General features: G+C 44.3%; 1 protein-coding gene across 2 annotated transcripts in view; it reads right to left on the bottom strand.

The window, feature by feature from the left end:
- Positions 1–20,454, bottom strand: part of NIPAL2 (NIPA like domain containing 2) — a 143,255-nt gene that overhangs the window by 17,072 nt on the left and 105,729 nt on the right. For both annotated transcript variants that reach the window (XM_066578399.1, XM_066578400.1), the window contains exons 7-9: positions 18,051–18,186; positions 11,729–11,817; positions 2,445–2,508 (exon numbers count right to left, since the gene is read on the bottom strand). In XM_066578399.1, the coding sequence (XP_066434496.1) occupies positions 2,445–2,508; positions 11,729–11,817; positions 18,051–18,186 (289 nt within the window). The remainder of the gene's footprint in view (positions 1–2,444; positions 2,509–11,728; positions 11,818–18,050; positions 18,187–20,454) is intronic.

Below are 20,454 nucleotides of genomic sequence, written 5' to 3'. Positions count from 1 at the left end.
AACATTTTTAGAAATGATCTGGAGGAGGGAATTGATGGGAAACTGATCAAATTTGCTGACGACACAAAGCTAGGAGGGATAGCTAACACTAGGGAAGAGAGAGAGGATTCAAAAAGATCTAGAAAAGCTTGAACAGTGGGTGGCGAATAACAGAATGGTATTTAACAAGGAGAAATACAAAGTCCTACATTTGAGCAAGAAAAATGAAGAAAGCATATACAGAATGGGAGGAATTGGGCTAAGCAGCAGCACATGTGAAAAAGACTTGAGTATACTAATAGATAATAGACTGAACATGAGTCAACATTGTGATGCAGCAGCCACAAAGGCAAACACAATTCTGGGTTGTATTAAGAAGCATAGAGTCTAGATCATGTAAGGTAATTATCCCCCCTCTACGCTCCCTTAGTCAGACCTCATCTGAAATACTGTGTCCAGTTCTGGGCACCCCACTTTAAAAAAAGACATTGACAAACTGGAGCAGGTTCAGAGAAGAGTTACCAAGATGGTGAGCAGTCTGCAAATCATGTCCTATGAGGAACGGTTAAAGGATCTGTGAATGTTTAGCTTGAAAAAAAGAAGGCCGAGAGGAGACTTAATAGTTGTCTACAAATATTTGAAGGGCTGTCAAAAAAAGTAAACGTGAACGAACCCATTGAAATCAATGGGTTCCATTCCCTGCGTATTGCTCATGCAAGTATGCCAGTGTGAAGGAGCCCTAATATTCGGCTTCCAGAGATCGATATTTCATATAAAGATGATGTCAAACACTGCATTTAAACTCCAAAGAAGAAAAAAAAAAAATATTATTTATCCCCCAGTCTAAAATTGTCCAAAGAATAGGGGATAACTTTATGATTGGTGTGCATCTATCCACTAAGACTCCCATCGATCCTGAGAATAAGGGTCCCATGCCTCTTCTTCTTATCACTGCGAGGATGCCTCTCCCACCTGCAGTGACACCAGACTAAATGGATTGCTGGCTGCACATGTGCATTCACTGCTCCATTCATCTGAATGGGTCTGACTGAAATTACTGAGCACTTTGTACTCGCTACTTCTGGCAGTCCCAATAAAAACGAATAGAGCGGCACTGCGCATACCAACCACGGCTCCATTCAATCTCCTTCTCATTGTGGGGGATGCAGCGAGCCTGCAGTGAGGAGGATGGGGAACACGAGACCAACCTATATTTGTTTTTTTCATTGTCGCATTTCTAGATTCATAACGTTTAATTTTTTCCATCAACATAGCTGCATGAGGAATTGTATTCTGCAGGACAAGATGTATTTTTACATGTATTTTTAATGCCATCATTCCTTTTGGGTTACATACAATGAATTGAATAACTTTTATAAATTTGGGGGAGTGGGATGGGTAAATATTTTTTGGGGGATGTCATTTTTACGATGCTCATATATAATGTGATAACATTATTCTCCAAGTCAGCATGATTATGACAATACCAAGTGTATACCTTTTTTATGTTTTGCTATTTTTGAACACTTATTTTTTTTTAAACAAAACAAAAAAATTGCTCCAGTGTTGTCGCATTCCAAGAAACATATTATTTTTATTTTTCCATTGGCTTGTTTTTTGCAGGTCCAGTCTTCATTGATTTTTGGGTGCATATAATATTTTAATCACTTGTATTTCAATTTTTTTCCGTAGGCAAGATTACCAAAATTTGCAATTCTAGCATTATTATTATTTTCAACGACATTCACTGTGTGGTTCAGATCAGATATCAAATTAATACCGCAGGTTAGTATGATTATGGCGATACCAAATTTCTATAGTTGTTTACGTTTTGCTACTTAAAAAAAAAATTTAAAATGTATTTTTTATTGCCACATTCAAAGACCCGTTAAATTTTATTCCCTGATCTAGCACCAACATATTCTTCAGTGCTGCTTAGAAGCTGTCACCATTCACATCAGTACCCCTGGAATCTAATTTTCCTATCACATTCACATATGAGCCAATTTTTGGAATGTGGGAGGAAACTGGAGGCGGAGATGAAAACCCATTCAGATACTTCATGTAGACGTTATCCTTGATTAGGTTCAAACTAATGCTGCAAGGTAGCACGGCTACCCACTGAGCTACCATGCTTCCCATACACATATATAGCATCTCAATTTATGTAGCATTTAGAGTGGGTCCAGTAAAAGTAAGTAAAAGTTATGATTGTTTATAGAATATTTTTTTAAATATTCATTAGAATTTTGTCCGTTGATTGAATGGATAAGGAAATCTATGGAAATTTCTAGTTTTCTAAATACTGTGTCAAGTTTATAGGAGGTCACATGAGTTAAACAGAATGAGACAGTTTAAAATGATTATTGCAAAATTTGCCTTTTATGTGCCAAGACGTTTTGTTGCCTTCTAGCCAATCCATTCTGTTTAGAAGACCAACAAACAAATACGATTAAATTACTTACCCGAAAAAAAACATGAATATATTCAGTAAGGCCGCATCACGAAATTCCTGGTAAAAAATGATTCCTGGGAAGAAAAAAAAAAAGAAAGATCATTAAAACAATATACATGTAAATCTATATTTATGTTAGATCATCATCTGCTGAGAATTATGGAAACCTCACATTCATGTACTGTACATGCCTAGTCAATTATGACAGGTCATAGAATCTTTCTTGAGACAACTTTTAACTTTATTCATCTCATTCTTGTCCATATACCATTTTATTTATTAAAAGAGAATTCCCACCAAGTTAATATATACATGCAGGGGCGTAACTATAGAGGGTGCAGGTGATGCGGTTGCACCCAGGCCCAGGAGCTTTAGGGGGCCCATAAGGCCTCTTTTCTCCATATAGGGAGCCCAGTAGTATGAATAAAGCATTATAGTTGGGGGCCCTGTTACAGGTTTTGCATTGGGGCCCAGAAGCTTCAGGTTACGCCTCTGTATACATGTAAGCAAAAAGCTTTCTTATGGAAACCCCATCCTCTCATGAACCCCAAAATGTCAAAGATCTTCTTTCCTTATCCATAAAGGTATCACTGTGTCTTATTTAAATTTCAAACAAATCTATTACAAGGCCCCAGAGAAACCAGGGTAAAATAGACAATTCACAATTTGCCTGGGGCAATATAACCCAAATTATGGTAACCCTTTACTAGAAGGTATACATCTCTATTGGTATGCATTAAAAATGGGTATTAAAAAAAACACAGTATCATGCTGCTCTAATGGATATTAGCTACATTTTGTATTTCCTATGTAGCTAGGTATATAAAGAAGGAGAAATACTATTACTGTGTACTAGCAGTAATTGTGGGGTAAACCATTTGGCCCCAAACCCCTGATGATGTCACTGAAGTGGTAAAAGGAGTGAATTTCTTACAGAAAATTCCTTTTTTCCAAGTCATCCTGACGGCAGACATGGAGGTTGCACCTTGACCTTGTAGGGACAGGAAGGAAGAGACTTCAGAAGGCTCCTCCCGCCTCCCATTCACCAGTGTCTTCTAAATTACTTACATGGACATGTCGTGGTTAACCAAGGAAGATATTTATTTGCGCCGAAACAAAAATAACATGGTTAATTCCATTTGAACATAAATAAGGCAAGGGTAGCTTACCCGGACTTAAACACAGGATAATATGCACAAATTTACCGCATAAAAGGAAATGTCTGACATAGGAGCCTCTGGGCTACAGGTTCGTGCCCGCATAAACGTGTGAATTTTGGGAGGGAAATCCGTGCCGTCAGGATGACGCGGAAAAAAGGAATTTTCGGTAAGAAATTCACTCCTTTTCCCCGGCGTCATCCTGACGGCAGATATGGAGTATACCAGATTAACTCTTTAGGGAGGGACCACTGCTTGCAAGACCTTTCTCCCGAAAGAGAGATCGGAGGAGAGGTCCGTATTCAGCCTGTAATGTTTTGCGAATGTGTGCAGGTTGGACCAAGTGGCTGCCTTACAAATTTGGTCCGGCGTCGCCATAGCCCTCTCTGCCCAGGAGCAGGATACTGCCCTGGTTGAATGGGCCTTGAGTCCTTCTGGGATAGTTCTGTTGCAGGAAGAGTAGGCCTGCTGGATGGTGGATTTTATCCAGCGGCTAATGGATCTCCTAGAAGCCGCTCTTTCTCTGCCCGGCCCCTGGAATTGAACAAAAAGACAGTCAGCCTTCCTAAAGAATGATGTCTACTCTAAGTAGCATAGAATGGCCCTCCTTACATCCAGGCTATGGTAGTCTCTTTCCCTATTGTTTTGGGGATTTTGACAGAAGGATGGGAGAATAATTTCTTGCTGTCTGTGGAATTTTGAGGCTACCTTTGGAAGAAAAAAGGGGTCTGTTTTTAGTATGACCTCATCGTCCTGGACTAATAGGTAAGGTGTTTTACAAGATAGGGCCTGGAGCTCGCTTACGCGCCTCGCTGTTGTGATAGCTACCAGGAACACAGTTTTAACCGTGAGGAACCTAATTGGTATCTGATCGATAGGCTCGAAGGGATCTTTGCAGAGATTTTGGAGGACTAAGTTTAGGTCCCATGGGGGGACCATACTACAGCTAACTGGCCTCATTGTTTCTGCCGCTTTCATAAACCTGCGGATCAGTCTATGATCCACTAAGGGTTGGTCTAGAATGGCCGAGAGCGCTGATACCTGCACTTTCAGGGTTCCCGGTCTTAGGTTTTTGTCTAGACCCTCCTGGAGGAAATCCCAAATCTCCGCCACCGAAGTGTCGAGATTGGAGACTTCCAGCCCCCTCCAGGATGAGAATCTTTTCCAGATTTTATTATAAATAGCTGAGGTCACAAGTTTTCAGGACTTGCGTAACGTCGCGATAACTCTGGAGGACAGACCTTGTCTTAGTAGCGTCTGTTCCTCAATATCCAGACCGTGAGGTTCAGTCTCTCTAAGTTTGGGCAAAGAACTGGGCCCTGCGCTAGAAGGTCCTTCCTGGATGGAAGGTGGATTGGCTCCGAGATGGCAAGCTTTAGGAGCACCGGAAACCATGCCCTTTTTTCCCAGTGTGGGGCGATCAGGATCAGCGTGATGTTGCTCTGCTGGACCTTCTGAAGAACTCTCGGGATCAGGGGTATGGGGGGGGGGGGGGGGGGGGGGAGGCGTACGCTAGACTGAAATCCCAACTCTGGGAAAAGGCGTCTAACCCCTCGGCCTTGTCCCTCGGATCTAGGGAAAAATAGGCGGGGCATTTTGAATTTTTGCTGCTTGCAAACAGGTCCACCTGTGGACTGCCCCAGGTTTCTGTAATGAGACGAAATTCCTCTTGATTCAGAGACCATTCCCTGGGGTCTAGGCATCTTCGACTGAGAAAGTCAGCTGTCAGGTTCTGGGATCCTTTGAGATGGACCGCTGTCAGGGACTGTACCGTGGTCTCAGCCCACTGGAAGATCCGGGCTGTTAATTTCAGCAGGTGAAAGTTTCTGGTGCCTCCCTGGTGGCGAATAAGTGAAACGGCAGTCACATTATCAGAGAAGATCTTAACGTGTCTCTTCTTTAGGATATCCTGAGCTCTGTGAAGCGCCTCCCAGATGGCGCTAAGTTCTCTGAAATTTGAGGTCTGGGCACGCAATGTCGGACCCCATTTGCCCTGGAGCAAACGCTGCCCCACTTGCGCTCCCCAGCCAGACTGGCTTGCGTCGGTGACTACAGAGATGAAGGGCTCTGCCACCCATGGGGACTCTGCTTCTAGATTGTCCGTTGACCGCCACCAGCGGAGGGACCCTGTGACCGATAATGACATGGGCATTCTGCTGTCCAGAGAGGTTGTTGCCCCGTCCCAGTTGCCCGGGATGGCTCTCTGTAGCGTTCTTGAGTGCGCCTGGGCCCAGGGAATAATGCCGATACAGGAGGTCATGAGGCCCAGGAGCCTCATTGCGTCCCTAATCGTTATTTGTTTCTTCTGGCCGCATTTCTGTGCTGCCAGCCTAAGGTTTTCCTGCCTGGGTGGAGGCAAAGACAAGGTCTGCGACACGGAGTCTATCTGTACTCCCAGGAAGGTCTTTCGCGTCTCGGGGAGAAGACTAGATTTAGGGAAGTTAACTATCCACCCCAGTCTCTGAAATAGGGAGATGACTCGGCTGGTATCCTTTTTGAGGATCTTCGGCGAGGATGCAATTACCAGGAAATCGTCCAGGTATGGGATGAGGTTTATGCCTGCCACATGGAGATGCGCCACCATCTCTGCCACTATTTTAGAAAATATCCTGGGTGCCGTTGAAATGCCGAATGGTAGGCACTGGAATTGAAAGTGGCGTACATGGCTGCCTATCCTGATGGCAAACCGCAGGTACTTGTGATGTTCCGGCAGGACTGGGACGTGGTAGTATGCGTCCTTTAGATTGATGGTACTCATGAAGTCCCCTCTTTCGATCAGAGTTACTGCAGACCTGACGGTTTCCATCTTAAACCTTTTGTAGGTAATAAATCTGTTCAGGCCCTTTAGATGAAGGATCATCCAAAATTTGCCGTTCGGTTTTTTGATCAGAAATAGGGGTGAGTAGAACCCCAAGCCCTGCTCTACTGCGGGGACCCGAACTACCGCCCCCATTTGTAGCAGTTTAGAAATTTCGTTTTTAAAGATATCCTGCAGGGCGGGGGATTGCGTGGGGGTGACTCTGAAGTTATTAGGGGGCCGGGTGGAGAATTCTATTCTGTACCCTTGGGCTGTGAGCTGCAGGACCCACGGGTTACCAGTAATCTCCTGCCATTCCCGGGAAAAGTTCAATAGTCTGCCCCCCACCTGGTACTCTTCTACGGGGGAAGAGGTTGTTTTTGTCTTACCCCTGCCTCCTTTGGGGTAGGACCAGCGCCCAGTCTTTCCTTTGCCCCGGTATGGCTTGAAGGATGGCTGACGTTTGTGGGGAAATCCCGTTCTTGCTTGATCCGGGAAACTGTGGGTTTTGTCGGTCGCTTTTTTAAGGATCTCCTCCAAGTCCGTGCCAAAAATGTGCTGGCCATGAAAAGGGATGTTACACAATCTTCCTTTGGAGGCCGTATCTGCTTTCCACGTTTTTAGCCAGACCGCCCGCCTGGCCATGTTAGACAATGTGGCGCTTCTGGCCGCCAGCCTCATAGATTCGGCAGACGCGTCTGCCAGGAAGCCTGTTGCTGATCTTAGTAGAGGCATGCATTCCAGTAACGCATCTCTAGGGGCCTTCTGTTTGATCTGGTCGTCTAGTTCCGCTAACCAGAGGAACATCGACCTTGCCACAGAAGTCGCTGCAATATTGGACTCGTATAGGCCGTTGTTTGCCAGGCCCGTTTCATCAAGGCGTCAACCCTGTTGTCCATCGGGTCTTTAAGATGGGTGGAGTCCTCGAATGGTAGGGCTGTCTTTTTGGCCATTCTGGCCACCTGTGCGTCCACCTTGGGAACATCCTCGTAGATGCTCACGTCTTCCTCCGCGAAGCGGAGTCTCTCTTTATACTCGCAGGACAAATAGAGGTGTTTGTCCGCGCAAGCCCACTCATCCGTGATTACTTTCTTCAGGGTATCATTAACCGGAAAGACAATGCGGTTCCTTGGTCTGAGCCCGCCGAACATGTCGTCCTGTACGGACCTTGGCTCGACCACATCCTCGACCTTCATCGTATCCCTGACTGCTTTGATGAGGTCATCCAGGTCCCCAGATGAGAAATAGTACTTTTTATTCTCATCCCTGGCGTCAGGGGGACGGTCAAAGAGTTCGCCATCTGACAGGTCGCCCAGGGATTGTTCAGACTCTGAGCTCGTTAGCGGTATGTGGCTAGGCCTTTTTGCGGCCCTTCTTTCCCGCTGAGCTGGGGGGAGACTGGAAATCGATACCCGGACCTCCTCTCTGACCAGGGATCTAATATCTTCCCTGAATGCGGCCTATTCATCCGTAAGGATCTTGGAGGTACAATGGGGGCATAGCGGTTTTTTATACGCCTCGTCCAGTCTTTTAAGACACAGGGCGCATTTCCTGTGTTTTTTCTTAAGGTCTTGTTTAGACCGGGTGGATTCCCTGTCCTGCAAGATATATGCATGCACATAAAGGAAAAAAAACCCCACACAATGCTAAATCCCTGAGCATAACATCCCTGCAACAAGTAACACTTATAGTTTGCAGGGCTTCCATCTCTGATTCCTTTGTAGTCATGATGCAAAAACGCAGACAAAACCAGATTAGACAGATAAATTCTTCTCTGAAGGTGTGCTGCCAGTGGAAGCTTGCCGGGGGGGTTTCCATTTTTAAATCTCCCGCCACTTCCGGGATCTGCCGGCGGCGTCTGATGTCACCGCGTCACGATGCGTCATTGGCTCTGCCCCCGACGTCGAGCGCGGACGCTCCGGCCTGCCTGGAGGAGAGAGGCATCTGAGCCTGTGGCCGCCGCTCTCCCCGGCCGAAATATGCTACACAGAGCTGTGGCAATAGGAAGGAGGGGACTCAAGGACCTCTGGTCCGCCGCTCCGACCGCTGCGGTGGTGTACCCCGGGTGGTCAGACCTGTGGCCCACCGTCCTCCCGGACCGCGCTGACACCCCGGAGGGAGATGAGAAGGGAAGCAGCCCTGTGGACTGTCAATCCCTACAGTCAGCCTGCTCTGGAAGAAAGGTGAGGGGGGGGAAGCAGCCCTGTGGACCGTTCCCCCAGCTGTCATCCTACGGCTCCCCGGAGGGAGCTCCTCTTGCATGTCCCTGTAGGGACAGGAAGCACTGGTGAATGTGAGGCGGGAGGAGCCTTTTGAAGTCTCTTGCTTCCTGTCCCTACAAGGTCAAGGTGCAACCTCCATGTCTGCCGTCAGGATGACGCCGGGGAAAAGGGGGGACTGTTTGTTGCTTTTTAATTTCAGTAAACTTCCAATCCCTGCCAGTACCCAATAGTAGTTAGATAGAATTTCTCATTCTTTATATACCTAGCCATTAGAGATGAGCGAGCACACTCAGATAAAGCAGTTACTCGAGTGAGCATCGCTCTTCTCGAGCAACTGCTTACTGGTCCGAGCGTGCTCGGGGGGGGAGGGGGGGGGAGAGCGGTGGGTGGGGGTGGAGAGAGAGATCTCTCTCACTCTCCCCCCTGCTAACCCCCGAGCACGCTCGGACCAGTAAGCAGTTACTCGAAAAGAGTGGTGCTCGATCGAGTAACTGCTTTATCCAAGCGTGCTCGCTCATCTCTACTAACCATCTAGGAAATATGGAAAATAGCTAGTCTGTGCTAAAGCAACATGTGGAGTATATTGGGTTAATGCATACCAATGGAGAATATACCTTTTAGTAAAGGGATTTTATTATTTGGGTAATATAGCTTCAGGCAAAATGTAAATTGTTTATTTGAATTTCATTAACATTGCTGTATATTGTGTGTGTGCTTCTATGGTTGTAGGTAACTAATAGTAGCTGCTTGAAGGCATAACTTGAACCTCCCTAGTGCTCATACAAAATCTGTAACAGGACCCAAACCCCATCAACCATTCCTCAATTATAATACTGGAGTCCTATGTGGCAGAGAGGTCTTTAGGTTTCCTCACACATCAGCGCCTGGGTGTGACTGCACCTACTATAGTTACGTGTCAACAACTAGAAGACATCTATAAAGTATGATGTCTGTTCCTATTTATTGCAAAATTTTAAGCAAACCTCCATAGTCAGAATAAAATTTTAACCCTTAATAGGGTGAATATTACTTGGTGCTCTCCCTTAATTCTTGTACAGCCACCAATCTGTGAGTTTCAAGGGCTCAGTGATCCAAGGTGGCCGCAGCACTCCTGTTGCTAATTGATGCACACTGTGCATAATCAGCCAATATATGTCATTTTCTGATTGGCCAATGATGTTCACATGAGCAGAGGTGGCCAATCAGAGCAGTGTATAATGTCTTAAACTACCCACGCACAGTATTCATTGGGTAGTCTAAGAAGCAAGTAGCGTGGCCATCTTGAAATACAAAAGTGAGACCTCAGATATCAGCAGACCGATGACTGTATGGGAATAAAGGAAGGCACTAAGTACTATAATCCTTCTCTAATCACAGGAAACTTTTTGAAAGGGTTTATGCAAAAAGACACAATATTCATCCATTCTTTGCCCTAGTGATTGAGTGCTCACACTACCACTCTCCTTTAAGTATATACTTACATGTAGATAGCATGTGGCCGCAACAGTCACCTGTCTATACTACTTGCACCACCACTCAGCAAAGTAAACCATGATGCTAGGAGTACGGTATGTGATCTATATAGCCAATGATTGGCTATCATGCAGTATAAAATGTCACTGCTACTCGCTCGTAAATACAGTGTTTTCTAAAAAATAAGATGTCTTATATTAATGCTTTTCTTCAAAAGAGGAACAGTGTCTTATTTTTGGGGGGTGTCTTATAATACCTACCTAGCAGCCGACGTTTGGGTCTCTCGTGCTAGTCTCGTCGCTGCTGCAGGCTTCCGTGTCCTCCAGCACGACAACAGAGCAGTTCTTCCTGGTAGCAGGGCTTGAATACCCCGCCTCCTGCAAGCTAATCCTCTCATTGGTTAATTAAGCGCCACATCAGCCAATGAGAGCTGGCGCTTGATTAACTAATCACAGCCATTCATTGAATTACATCATTCAATGGCTGTGATTGGTTAATTAAGCGCTGGCTTTCATTGGCTGACGAGGCGCTCGATTAACCAATCAGAGCATTAGCTTGCTCGAAGCGGGGCATTCAAGCCCAGCTACCAGGAAGAACTTCTCTGTCAGCGTGCCAGAGGACACGAAAACCTGCAGCAGTGCCGCAGCCCAGCACGAGGGACTAAATGCCGACTGCTAGGGGAGCACTTTTTTTTTTACATGTAGTGTACCTAGGGCTTATTTTTTGGGGAGGGCTTATATTTCAAGCCCTCCTCGAAAATCGGGATGGGTCTTATTATCGGGGGAACTAGGTAAGACTGGTGGGGAAGATTGGTAGAGCAAGCATTGGATCACTGGTATGGAACAGCGCCAACTGTATTTTTTTTGTTTTATCACAAAAGCCCTTTTGAGGAATACTACTGTATATGGCCTTATGCAAATTGCTATATTAAACCTCTGTACAGACACCACAATGTACAAAGTGATCCTACGGCATCTATAGAAGTCTATCCAGCCCTACTGTCCATAAACCTTGGATTTTAATATTCCATTACTCTAACACTGAGCTATTTTCCTCTAAAAGCATTCCTCTGTAATAAGTAGTCGTACGAAGGCACAATATGTAGGCATATGGACTGTCTATAGCTCTCTAAGCCCTATAGGCTCTGTACACACGGCTCTGCGAACACGATTCACGCGTGGCTGGATTCCTAATTTATGTTAGTAATGTGTAAGACTAATAGTTCCAATTTCTAAACTGACGTGGCAAATTTAATCTCAATTTGTCCTTCAAGCTAATTTTCTTTAATCCGTACACGCAGGTTTAAATTCATTTTTTTTATAAAGCTAAAATGAACCATATTACAGACGTTATAACTATGGTAATTGAAAGCCTCAGGCCAAAAGCTTACATAGAGAAAAATAAAATGCAATAGAAAAGTATTGATTTGGAAAGAGAACAAACATGGAAATGAGAATTTTATTGAAGCTGGCACTACCTCTGACTAATAATCCAATAAAGCACTGCGGAGATAAAATTTGTCAGGATTTAGTCTAAACCATTACAACTAGCTATAAATTAGCCGCTGCTGACTGATTTCATGAAGTCATATTTGAAAGCAAAGTAAAAATAATATATACTTTACTATGACATAATAGTACTGTACCTGCAAGTATAGCGCTGGTCGTGAAAAATACATAGTTAATTGGCACCACCTCCGTTGCATTGTAAAGCTGCATTGCCTGATTTAAAAACCTAAAAACAACAAAAAATACATCAAAGAAAAACAAACAAGAATAATGCGGTAGACGTTTTAATAAAGATTTACCAGCGTCATAAATATTCATAGAGAATGGTGTTCAGCAGGACTTAGAATTACTTCATAATGTGCTCAGGAAGCCAAATTAAATAAATAACTACCCCTCTGAGATCAAAAAGTAGAGGAAAAGGCAGACACAATGTGAAATTAATCCCTGAAAAATGCACTTGCAGTGTACCAGACGAACGATCGTAATTAAATTTCATTTTCCGCACTTATTTTCAGTAATATTTCCTTTATGGTTGAGGGAAACAAACAATAACCCGAGTAGATAAATAAGCAATATGCTGTGCTCTTATCTCTGGGAACAGGAGTGTAAGACCCTGATATGTTTTTGAAGGAAAACTAAGGCAAAGCTTCACATAAAAGCTACTTTACTGAACATTTAAGATGTTAAAGGGGTTGTCTCACACCGAAACGTTTTTTTTTTTTATTTAATAGGCCCCCCGTTCGGCGCGAGACAAACCCGATGCATGTGTTAAAAAAAAAAAAAAGGGTAGTACCTACCCGAATCCCCGCGCTGCGGCGACTTCTTCCTTCTTCTTACTTACCTTAGTAAGATGGCCTCCGGGATCTTCACTGTGCAGTCCATTGCCGATTCCAGCCTCCTGATTGGCTGGAATCGGCACACGTGATGGGGCGGAGCTACGAGGAGCCGCTCTCCGGCACGAGCGGCCCCATTCAGAAGACAGAAGACCGCACAGCGCAAGCGCGTCTAAAATCGCCAGAAGAGGCCATTTTAGATGGATCCATGGAGACGAGGACGCTAGCAACGGAGCAGGTAAGTGAATAACTTCTGTATGGCTCATAATTAATGCACAATGTATATTACAAAGTGCATTAATATGGCCATACAGAAGTGTATAACCCCGCATGCTTTCATGAGACAACCCCTTTAAGAAACTTTTACAATACCCAGTGACAGAGAAGAGATGGGATTAATGGGCGTTATAGGGTCGACGTCAGCAGCTCCTTCGCTTCAGGCTCTCCATAACACTTTTTTAAACTTCAGTGTTGTCATTGGAACATATGGATCTATCCACATCCATGTTGACATGCTAACCAGGTGTGTTTTAAAAACTTTAAAGTGCCTAGTGACAAAGTGTTCTGACTGCACCCCTTCCTCAGACAAGCCACTTGTCTTCTCCTCTGTCTTATTTCAGTTCAGCCACTCTGCTCTTCACAGGACTCTTTTTCTTACTGCAATGCTGCAAGACAGCTCTTCACCCCAAGACTCCAGACAGTCCCTGCTTTCTATTGTAGTGGCCAAGAATACCATCCTGGTCCCCACCATAAATGTCATACATGTTTTGTCATATGTAGATGCACTGTCCAAAGTTTGTCCTGTCATATCCAGTGTGTGTTGCACAGCTGTGGCGCTTGAGAGGTTAACAGTAATAAAATCATTGCCTGCATGTAAATGTAACAGTTTGTCATGTCATGTGGTATAAGTGAGGGTATAAATAGGAGTGCTTGAGAGCAGGAAGGGAGTTCAAGTCCATCTTCAGTGAGTGCTAACACAGAGCCACATGGAAGCACCTTCAGATTCCATGTAGGTGAAGATGGAGGAGAAGGAGAGATATCCAGTAGCGTGTGAAGTTTGGATGTGAATGGAGTGAGTCCCGAGATCTTAGAGCAGGAGCAAGTTCTAATAATTCAGTATACAGGAACCCACCGTTACAGGTATCAATTCTCACCACAGGCTTTTCCTGTGCGGACGTCCACAGTCAGAATCACCGTACAGAAGTACGCGACTGAGTTACACCCACGCACCTGCCGTGTGGGGTGTTTATTGCGTAAGCCTTTCTTTGAATAATTGTCTGCCAGAGTGTCTGTGGAGTGACCCCTACCCCCTTCCTTCTCTGGAGTGCTCCCAGTCGAGGAGCTGTGCCATACAGTAAACATGAACTGTAAGACCGGTTTTCACCCTGTGTATCCTCCCTGACCTCTGAGCTCTAGCCCGCTGGCACTTAAAGAGAATTGTACCTGCAATGCTTTAAATACCTGTGATGTAAACGTTTATCCTTTAAGTAAAAGTTATACTGGGCTCTAACCGTTTCTGGGGACCCGAGGTACTATAGACAAGTCTCTGTGTTCTTTTCTCAGTCACGTAGCATACCAGTGTGTGGGAACGGTGGGGTCATGAGTGATAAGTACTACTACCCCCATTAACCCATTTATTGGCATTTCCTATCCTAGGGGTATCGAAGCCGGCTTGCAGTCCTACTCTGGCCTTGGCTGCGTGTCATTCCTCTGGGACAAGAGCCTGGTAAGTGCCATGGTGACAAGCCAGCACTTATCCCTTCCAGCTCTTCATGTTAGCCAGGTGCTCAGGGTCATCCCTCTGAAGTGTTGCACTATCTGTCCCAGACCGCCATGAAGACTTCTTCCAGCTATGACTCGTCTCTGCACTTTCCTCATTCTTCTGCTAATCATAATGCTCCGCTTAGTGTTCCCTACACAGTAACAGTGCCCTAATTCAGTAAGAATTCCCCCACTGTACCCATTACAAAATAATGCCCCTTCTATCCCCAAAGAGTTATAAGCCCTCGTTAGCCCACAGCTGTGGCCCTACTCTGTGTCCTCATTTGTTTTATGACAACAGCACATGTTCATTCTCTTTTAGCTCTTCTTTTCCCCACACCTGCAGTTACTACTTGTTTAATCACCAGCCCTTAAAACACACCTCGTTGCTCATCTGGCTCTGTGTGTGCAACGTCTGTCCTGCTCTCCTATCTCTTGCTCTCTTGTTCCTCTCTGAAGCGCCAACGGCAGGGTAGGATGATGGGCGATGCACATACAGTACTGGCTGGTATTTGTGCTGTGTGACGGCTGGTGATTAAACAAGTAACAACGATTTGAACATTGATGTGAATGATGATATGCATCTATACAAGGCCCAATGATATTGCTTGGTATCGTGGATTTTTTTTAAGGAATTACTGCTTCTTTAAAAATTTATGGCAGTTAAAGGAGATGTCCCGCGCCGAAACGGGTTTTTTTTTTTTTAAACCCCCCCCCCGTTCGGCGCGAGACAACCCCGATGCAGGGGTTAAAAAAACCACCCGCACAGCGCTTACCTGAATCCCGGCGGTCCGGCGTCTTCATACTCACCTGCTGAAGATGGCCGCCGGGATCCTCCGTCTTCATGGACCGCAGGGCTTCTGTGCGGTCCATTGCCGATTCCAGCCTCCTGATTGGCTGGAATCGGCACGTGACGGGGCGGAGCTACACGGAGCTACACGGAGCCCCATAGAGAAGAGGAGAAGACCCGGACTGCGCAAGCGCGGCTAATTTGGCCATCGGAGGGCGAAAATTAGTCGGCACCATGGAGACGAGGACGCCAGCAACGGAGCAGGTAAGTATAAAACTTTTTATAACTTCTGTATGGCTCATAATTAATGCACAATGTACATTACAAAGTGCATTATTATGGCCATACAGAAGTGTATAGACCCACTTGCTGCCTCGGGACAACCCCTTTAAGGCCATCAATATTAAAATTAGTTGGGTATGATTATTGACAACCAGCTTTCTGAATGGGCCACTGAGTTCCAGCAAACATGCTACAATGAGTAGACAAATAAGGCAGATGTCTAGGGAGCTAAACATTTTGGGATACTAAAGAAATCACATAATGTACATCATGGTACAGATTGTATCAAGAGACAGATTGCAAATAAGGGAGATAGACTAATACCTCCACAGTGCCACCTATTGGAAGGCAGCATTCCCTCAAGCCAAAGTTAGACTCTTTATACAAGCATTGTAACAATGACTGGGAATTGACCAGTCATTGTTACAAGGCTTGTATAAAGAGTCTAACTTTAGCTTGAGGGAATGCTGCCTTCCAATAGGTGGCACTGTGGAGGTATTAGTCTATCTCCCTTATTTGCATATTACCCAAAGGAGCATAAATGGCCTTCTGAGTCTCCTCACTCACCGCCTAGATTGTGATGTCTTTACTCAAGCTGGGTAGAAACAAAAAGTTTGGGCATACTCAACTCTCTAATTTTACAGCTGTAATGCAACCTATTTAATTTGGAGCTCTCCATTTGGAGAAACTTACAGGAGGGAATTGTGAAAATGTAATATTATTGAGAATACCAAGCTGCATAGCATCTACCAGTGTAGTGGGCAGGATTTACTAATCTATTAATGCTACCTAATGAAGAGCCCCTTCCCAATAAACTAATCACAAAATGTGCCATTGCTGGGATCTGTACCTATCAGCGGTTCAGTGAGGAAACTTGGCAGTAAGTGTTGTTAAGTTTCCTTTTAGCACCACCATAGCGGAGGTTAAATATTACATAGTGCCTATACAAATCAGTGGTTTGTCTGTATAATACAAGACAGAACAGCTCCTCCAAAGCAAACAATATTCTTTGAAACTACTCCCCATTCAGTCCACGAGATAAGGATGGTGAACGGAGGAGCCCCCTCCAGTTTTCTAAACTGAACAATTCCTTTAAGAGCTCTAGAAGGACTGGTAAGATACAACAGAAGGACCAGGAAAAAGGAATGAATAATAGAATTGTAGACTAAATTGAGTTGTGCATGCAAATGATAAATTACATAAGTATCATTTATCGTTAAATATTGATAATCCACATATTTTGACTGGGTAGTGTTATTTGGGCACCGTATGGAAACCATTATTGGGCACGGTTTAAGTGTATTACTTGGGCACTATATAGTAAAATATATGGTGGGGCAATAATAGAAGGTACTGCACTAGTGTAACAACCAAGCTAAAGGTGTTCATACATCTTCAGTAGCTGTTGGCTAGCCAAGTGTTCGGCTAATAGGTATTTCTCCCGACTCCCTCATACACATAAACGCTTGTTCAACCGAGCATTCGTGTATTCTACATTAGGACGGTGGAGAAAGTCGCAGCCAGACAGCTCTGGTAGCAGGTAATCTCCAGGGGAACAAAAGGATCCGGCGTTACCCCTTTTCCCTGATATCTATTGGAAGAAAAGCAGGAAGACACAAATATGCAACACTCGACCAGTGCCACCGAAATCAGCAGGTTCCACTGACTGTTGTCTAATATATATAGGCCTAAGGCTCCTTTCACACAGGCGATTTTGTAGCGATGCGACAGTGCTACAAATTGCATGTATGTGGAACCCTATAGGTTCTTCCACATGAGCGATGTTTTGTAGCCTGCTACATTGTGAGACTACGAAATTATGGCATGCGATTTTTTTGTAGCCTATGTTTTCCTGTGGAGCCTCCTTGTTTATCTCATCGCAAAGCACGAACTTGTGATTTTCATGCGATTTTTAATAACATTATAAAGTTCTATTAACTTTCTTGCTACATAATCACGTAATTTTATCGCTCGAGAAAGTCACGGGAAGCAGCGATGCAATATTACATTTTTCCCAAGAAAAAACCATCACCGACGCTACAAAATCCTGTGTGCATAGCAGTGATATCACTGTCACCCGTGTGGATGCGGCCTTAAGAGCCATAATGTTGACCATATTGACTTTCACGCAACTTTCCTATATATAGCGACTGTACATCTGAAGAACCGCTGAATAGAATTTTAGGAACTTGGCAGGAGAGGAAATCTATGTTGATGTTAGTAACCATTTCCTCTGTATCCTAGCATAGTTAACATACTTGTGCATTATTCACCAGCTTCTAATCTACACTGGTGCCAATTTTTTTTGATTTGTTCCCCACAAATAATTTATTTGGGTCAAGCTCCCATCTCACATATGAACAATTGATACGAAATGTTCATTAAAGGCAGATGTTGAACCTTTTGAAGTGGAGCTTAATTAGTTATTTGTGTTGCAGCGGATTTATTTTTCTTGGTGTCCTGTAAATAGATGCTCTTATTTTTACTTCTAAAGAACTTTAGCAACAAACAATAGATGATATTTTTATGTATAATTAAGGGTGAAACCGCGTTGACGTTTCCATAATGAAGATTAATTATACTGATTCTCAGTACAGATTTTAACTATTGCATCAATTATTTCTCAATGCAAACAGTGAGCACAGACCGCGCCAACATTTTACTGTGCTGTGCAAATACAGACAACGCCGTCATTAAGATTCTGTTATAGAGAGAACTGTCTGGTCAAACTGACAAACGAGGGCTGTCAGACGAGATGATGATGTGTTTCTTGCAAAAAGTGGCATGACTTACTTGACCTGAAAGACACACGATGCGACCATTAGAACTACCATGACGTAGAAGATCATGTAAGTAAGCTGCATATCCCCCTTCAAGGTCATTGCAACCATACCAGCTACAGCTTTTACTGAAATCACTGCTACCGAAGCTGAAAAGAATAGGAGAGAAATATAAGATGTGCATTGAAGGCTGGCATTATTACTACTAAATATCCAGATATGTACACACAACTGATAGCAGGGAGAATTTGAATACTTCCCCTACACAGACGTAGCATAGCACAGTTTGTCATTGAACTGTATTCTTTGTAAAATAGGTTCTGTTCACATCTGTGTTATGGCAGGGACTCTGTTTTTGAATTCAGTCCCAAGATCCAGAATGAAATGGAGCGGCATGACGCAATATTTTGTCCAGGAAAAGGATTGACAGCATGTTGGAAGCCAGACAGAGCCCATTATAGTCAATGGGATTGCCTAACTCTGTTCATGGCTGGCATGTGCCAGATCAGACGTTTCTGCTTTTCTTGTTGTTTGGCAACCATGACAGCATAGTGCAGATGTGAACAAACCATTAAAAGAGTTGCACAAAGACAGCCTTTTATCACCCATCCGCAGTGAGACCCCCACCGATCAGATTTTTAGCATCTATCCTATAGATAGGTGATAGAAGTGTATTTCAGTACAACCCCTTTAACTCATTAAATACATCGATATCCTTACATATACACACATAACTGCCATACCTCCCAACTATCCTAGAGCCAGCGGAACAGTCCCAGTCTGTCCCAGAAGGCATACTGTGTGTGCCGATTATATCTGTATCTGCATCCTCAGGAGGGTGACACGGTTGAATACAATGGTGAAGCACGCAGCCATCAGTTACCTGCTCCACCATTCATTTTGTGACCCTTGTTATCTGCGGCTGGATAGTGCAGTGTATGTACCCACGAGGACGCCCGTGCCCTGGACAGTCCCAGAACCCTTGGAGCAGGATGGAGAAATGGCTCACTACTTTGAGAAGAGCGGCTGGATAGTGCTTGATTACTGTGAGGGGGCATTAAGTGGGCATCATTACTGTGAGGAGAGCCTATGGAGGCACCATCACTGTGTTCAAGTGCTTGGATATTTCTGGTGTGTTCACTGAAAAAATTGGAGGGTTGTAGAGAATAGTGCTATTGTTCTATTAATTTGCCAATCTCTCAGGGGGACATGGGACCGCCTTGGTTAATGTGGCTAGGTGATAATGTAATACTACTGGAATGCCCCTTTAAGGCTGAATTCACACGGGCGGTCGGATTCCACATGTGGAATCCCACAGAGGATCAGACCCTGCCCGCAGCTGGCATCCGTGTGCAACTGCTGTTTCTTCTTTTTTTCTGTATTGTGGATGGTCCGCATGGCTAACCGTTGGCCATGCACAGTTCAGAATTTTTTTTCAATCCAGCTGCTTTTCCTGTGTCGTCACTAGAAGGGCCGTAGATTAGATGCCTTCCATTGACTTCAATGGAAGCCGTCTGTGCAGAGTCTGCGCTGCAATAGGACATGCTGCGATTTTCCCTCTGCGAGCTGAAAATCGCAATTGATTTCTGCTCGTGGACACCGAAAAGCGATTTTGCATAGCATGTCTATGGGCAGTATTAGCTGCGGGATTCAGAGGCCGACGCCCGCTCCGGATTCTGCAATGCAAATACGCCCATGTGCATTGGGCCTAAAGAATTAGAAAACCCTATTAAATCTGAAACAATGCTTAATGTGTAGTATATTGATCAAAATGCAATCAAGAAAAAATTCCACACTCTGGGAAAGTATTACTTGTGACTCACAAAACAACCATTAGAACAGATGTCTTCCACAAAGAGTTTGATTTAACCCCTTGAGTGGCAGGTTTTCTACCACCCTGTCGTGCCCACCAGGGCAGGTTTTTTAAAATGGTCTAATCATTGATTTTCAACTAATTTTGCAGTTGCGTCTCAAGAGCCATAACTTTTTCATTTTTCCATTGACCTGGCCATATAAGGGCTTGTTTTTTGCGGGACAAGTTGTGATTTTTTAAACAGGGGGGAGGAAAAAAAGAAATGGGGAAAAAAGAAAAAAAGGGGCCATGTCATTAAGGGGTTAAATAATGTATTAACTTCCTTCTCTGGGTCATTACGACACACACGGATACCACATGTGTGATTGTATTTTTGATTTTTTACAAAGTAAAGGGAGACAAGTGTTTTTTTAATTTTTTTAATAATTTTTTTACTTTTTCTTTTTTTTTTAATTTTTTAATTTTTTGTCCCTTTAGGGGACTTCCACAGGGACCCATCAGGACCCCTGATCACATTCCAGGGGTCCGATGGTGACAGCCCTTTACATGCTGCAGTGACAGCCCTTTACATGCTGCAGTCACATAGACTGCAGCATGTAAAGGG

The sequence above is a fragment of the Eleutherodactylus coqui genome, chromosome 9 (genome assembly GCF_035609145.1).
Source record: "Eleutherodactylus coqui strain aEleCoq1 chromosome 9, aEleCoq1.hap1, whole genome shotgun sequence".
Taxonomy (NCBI): domain Eukaryota; kingdom Metazoa; phylum Chordata; class Amphibia; order Anura; family Eleutherodactylidae; genus Eleutherodactylus; species Eleutherodactylus coqui.
This window is presented reverse-complemented; position numbering and strand designations above follow the sequence as displayed.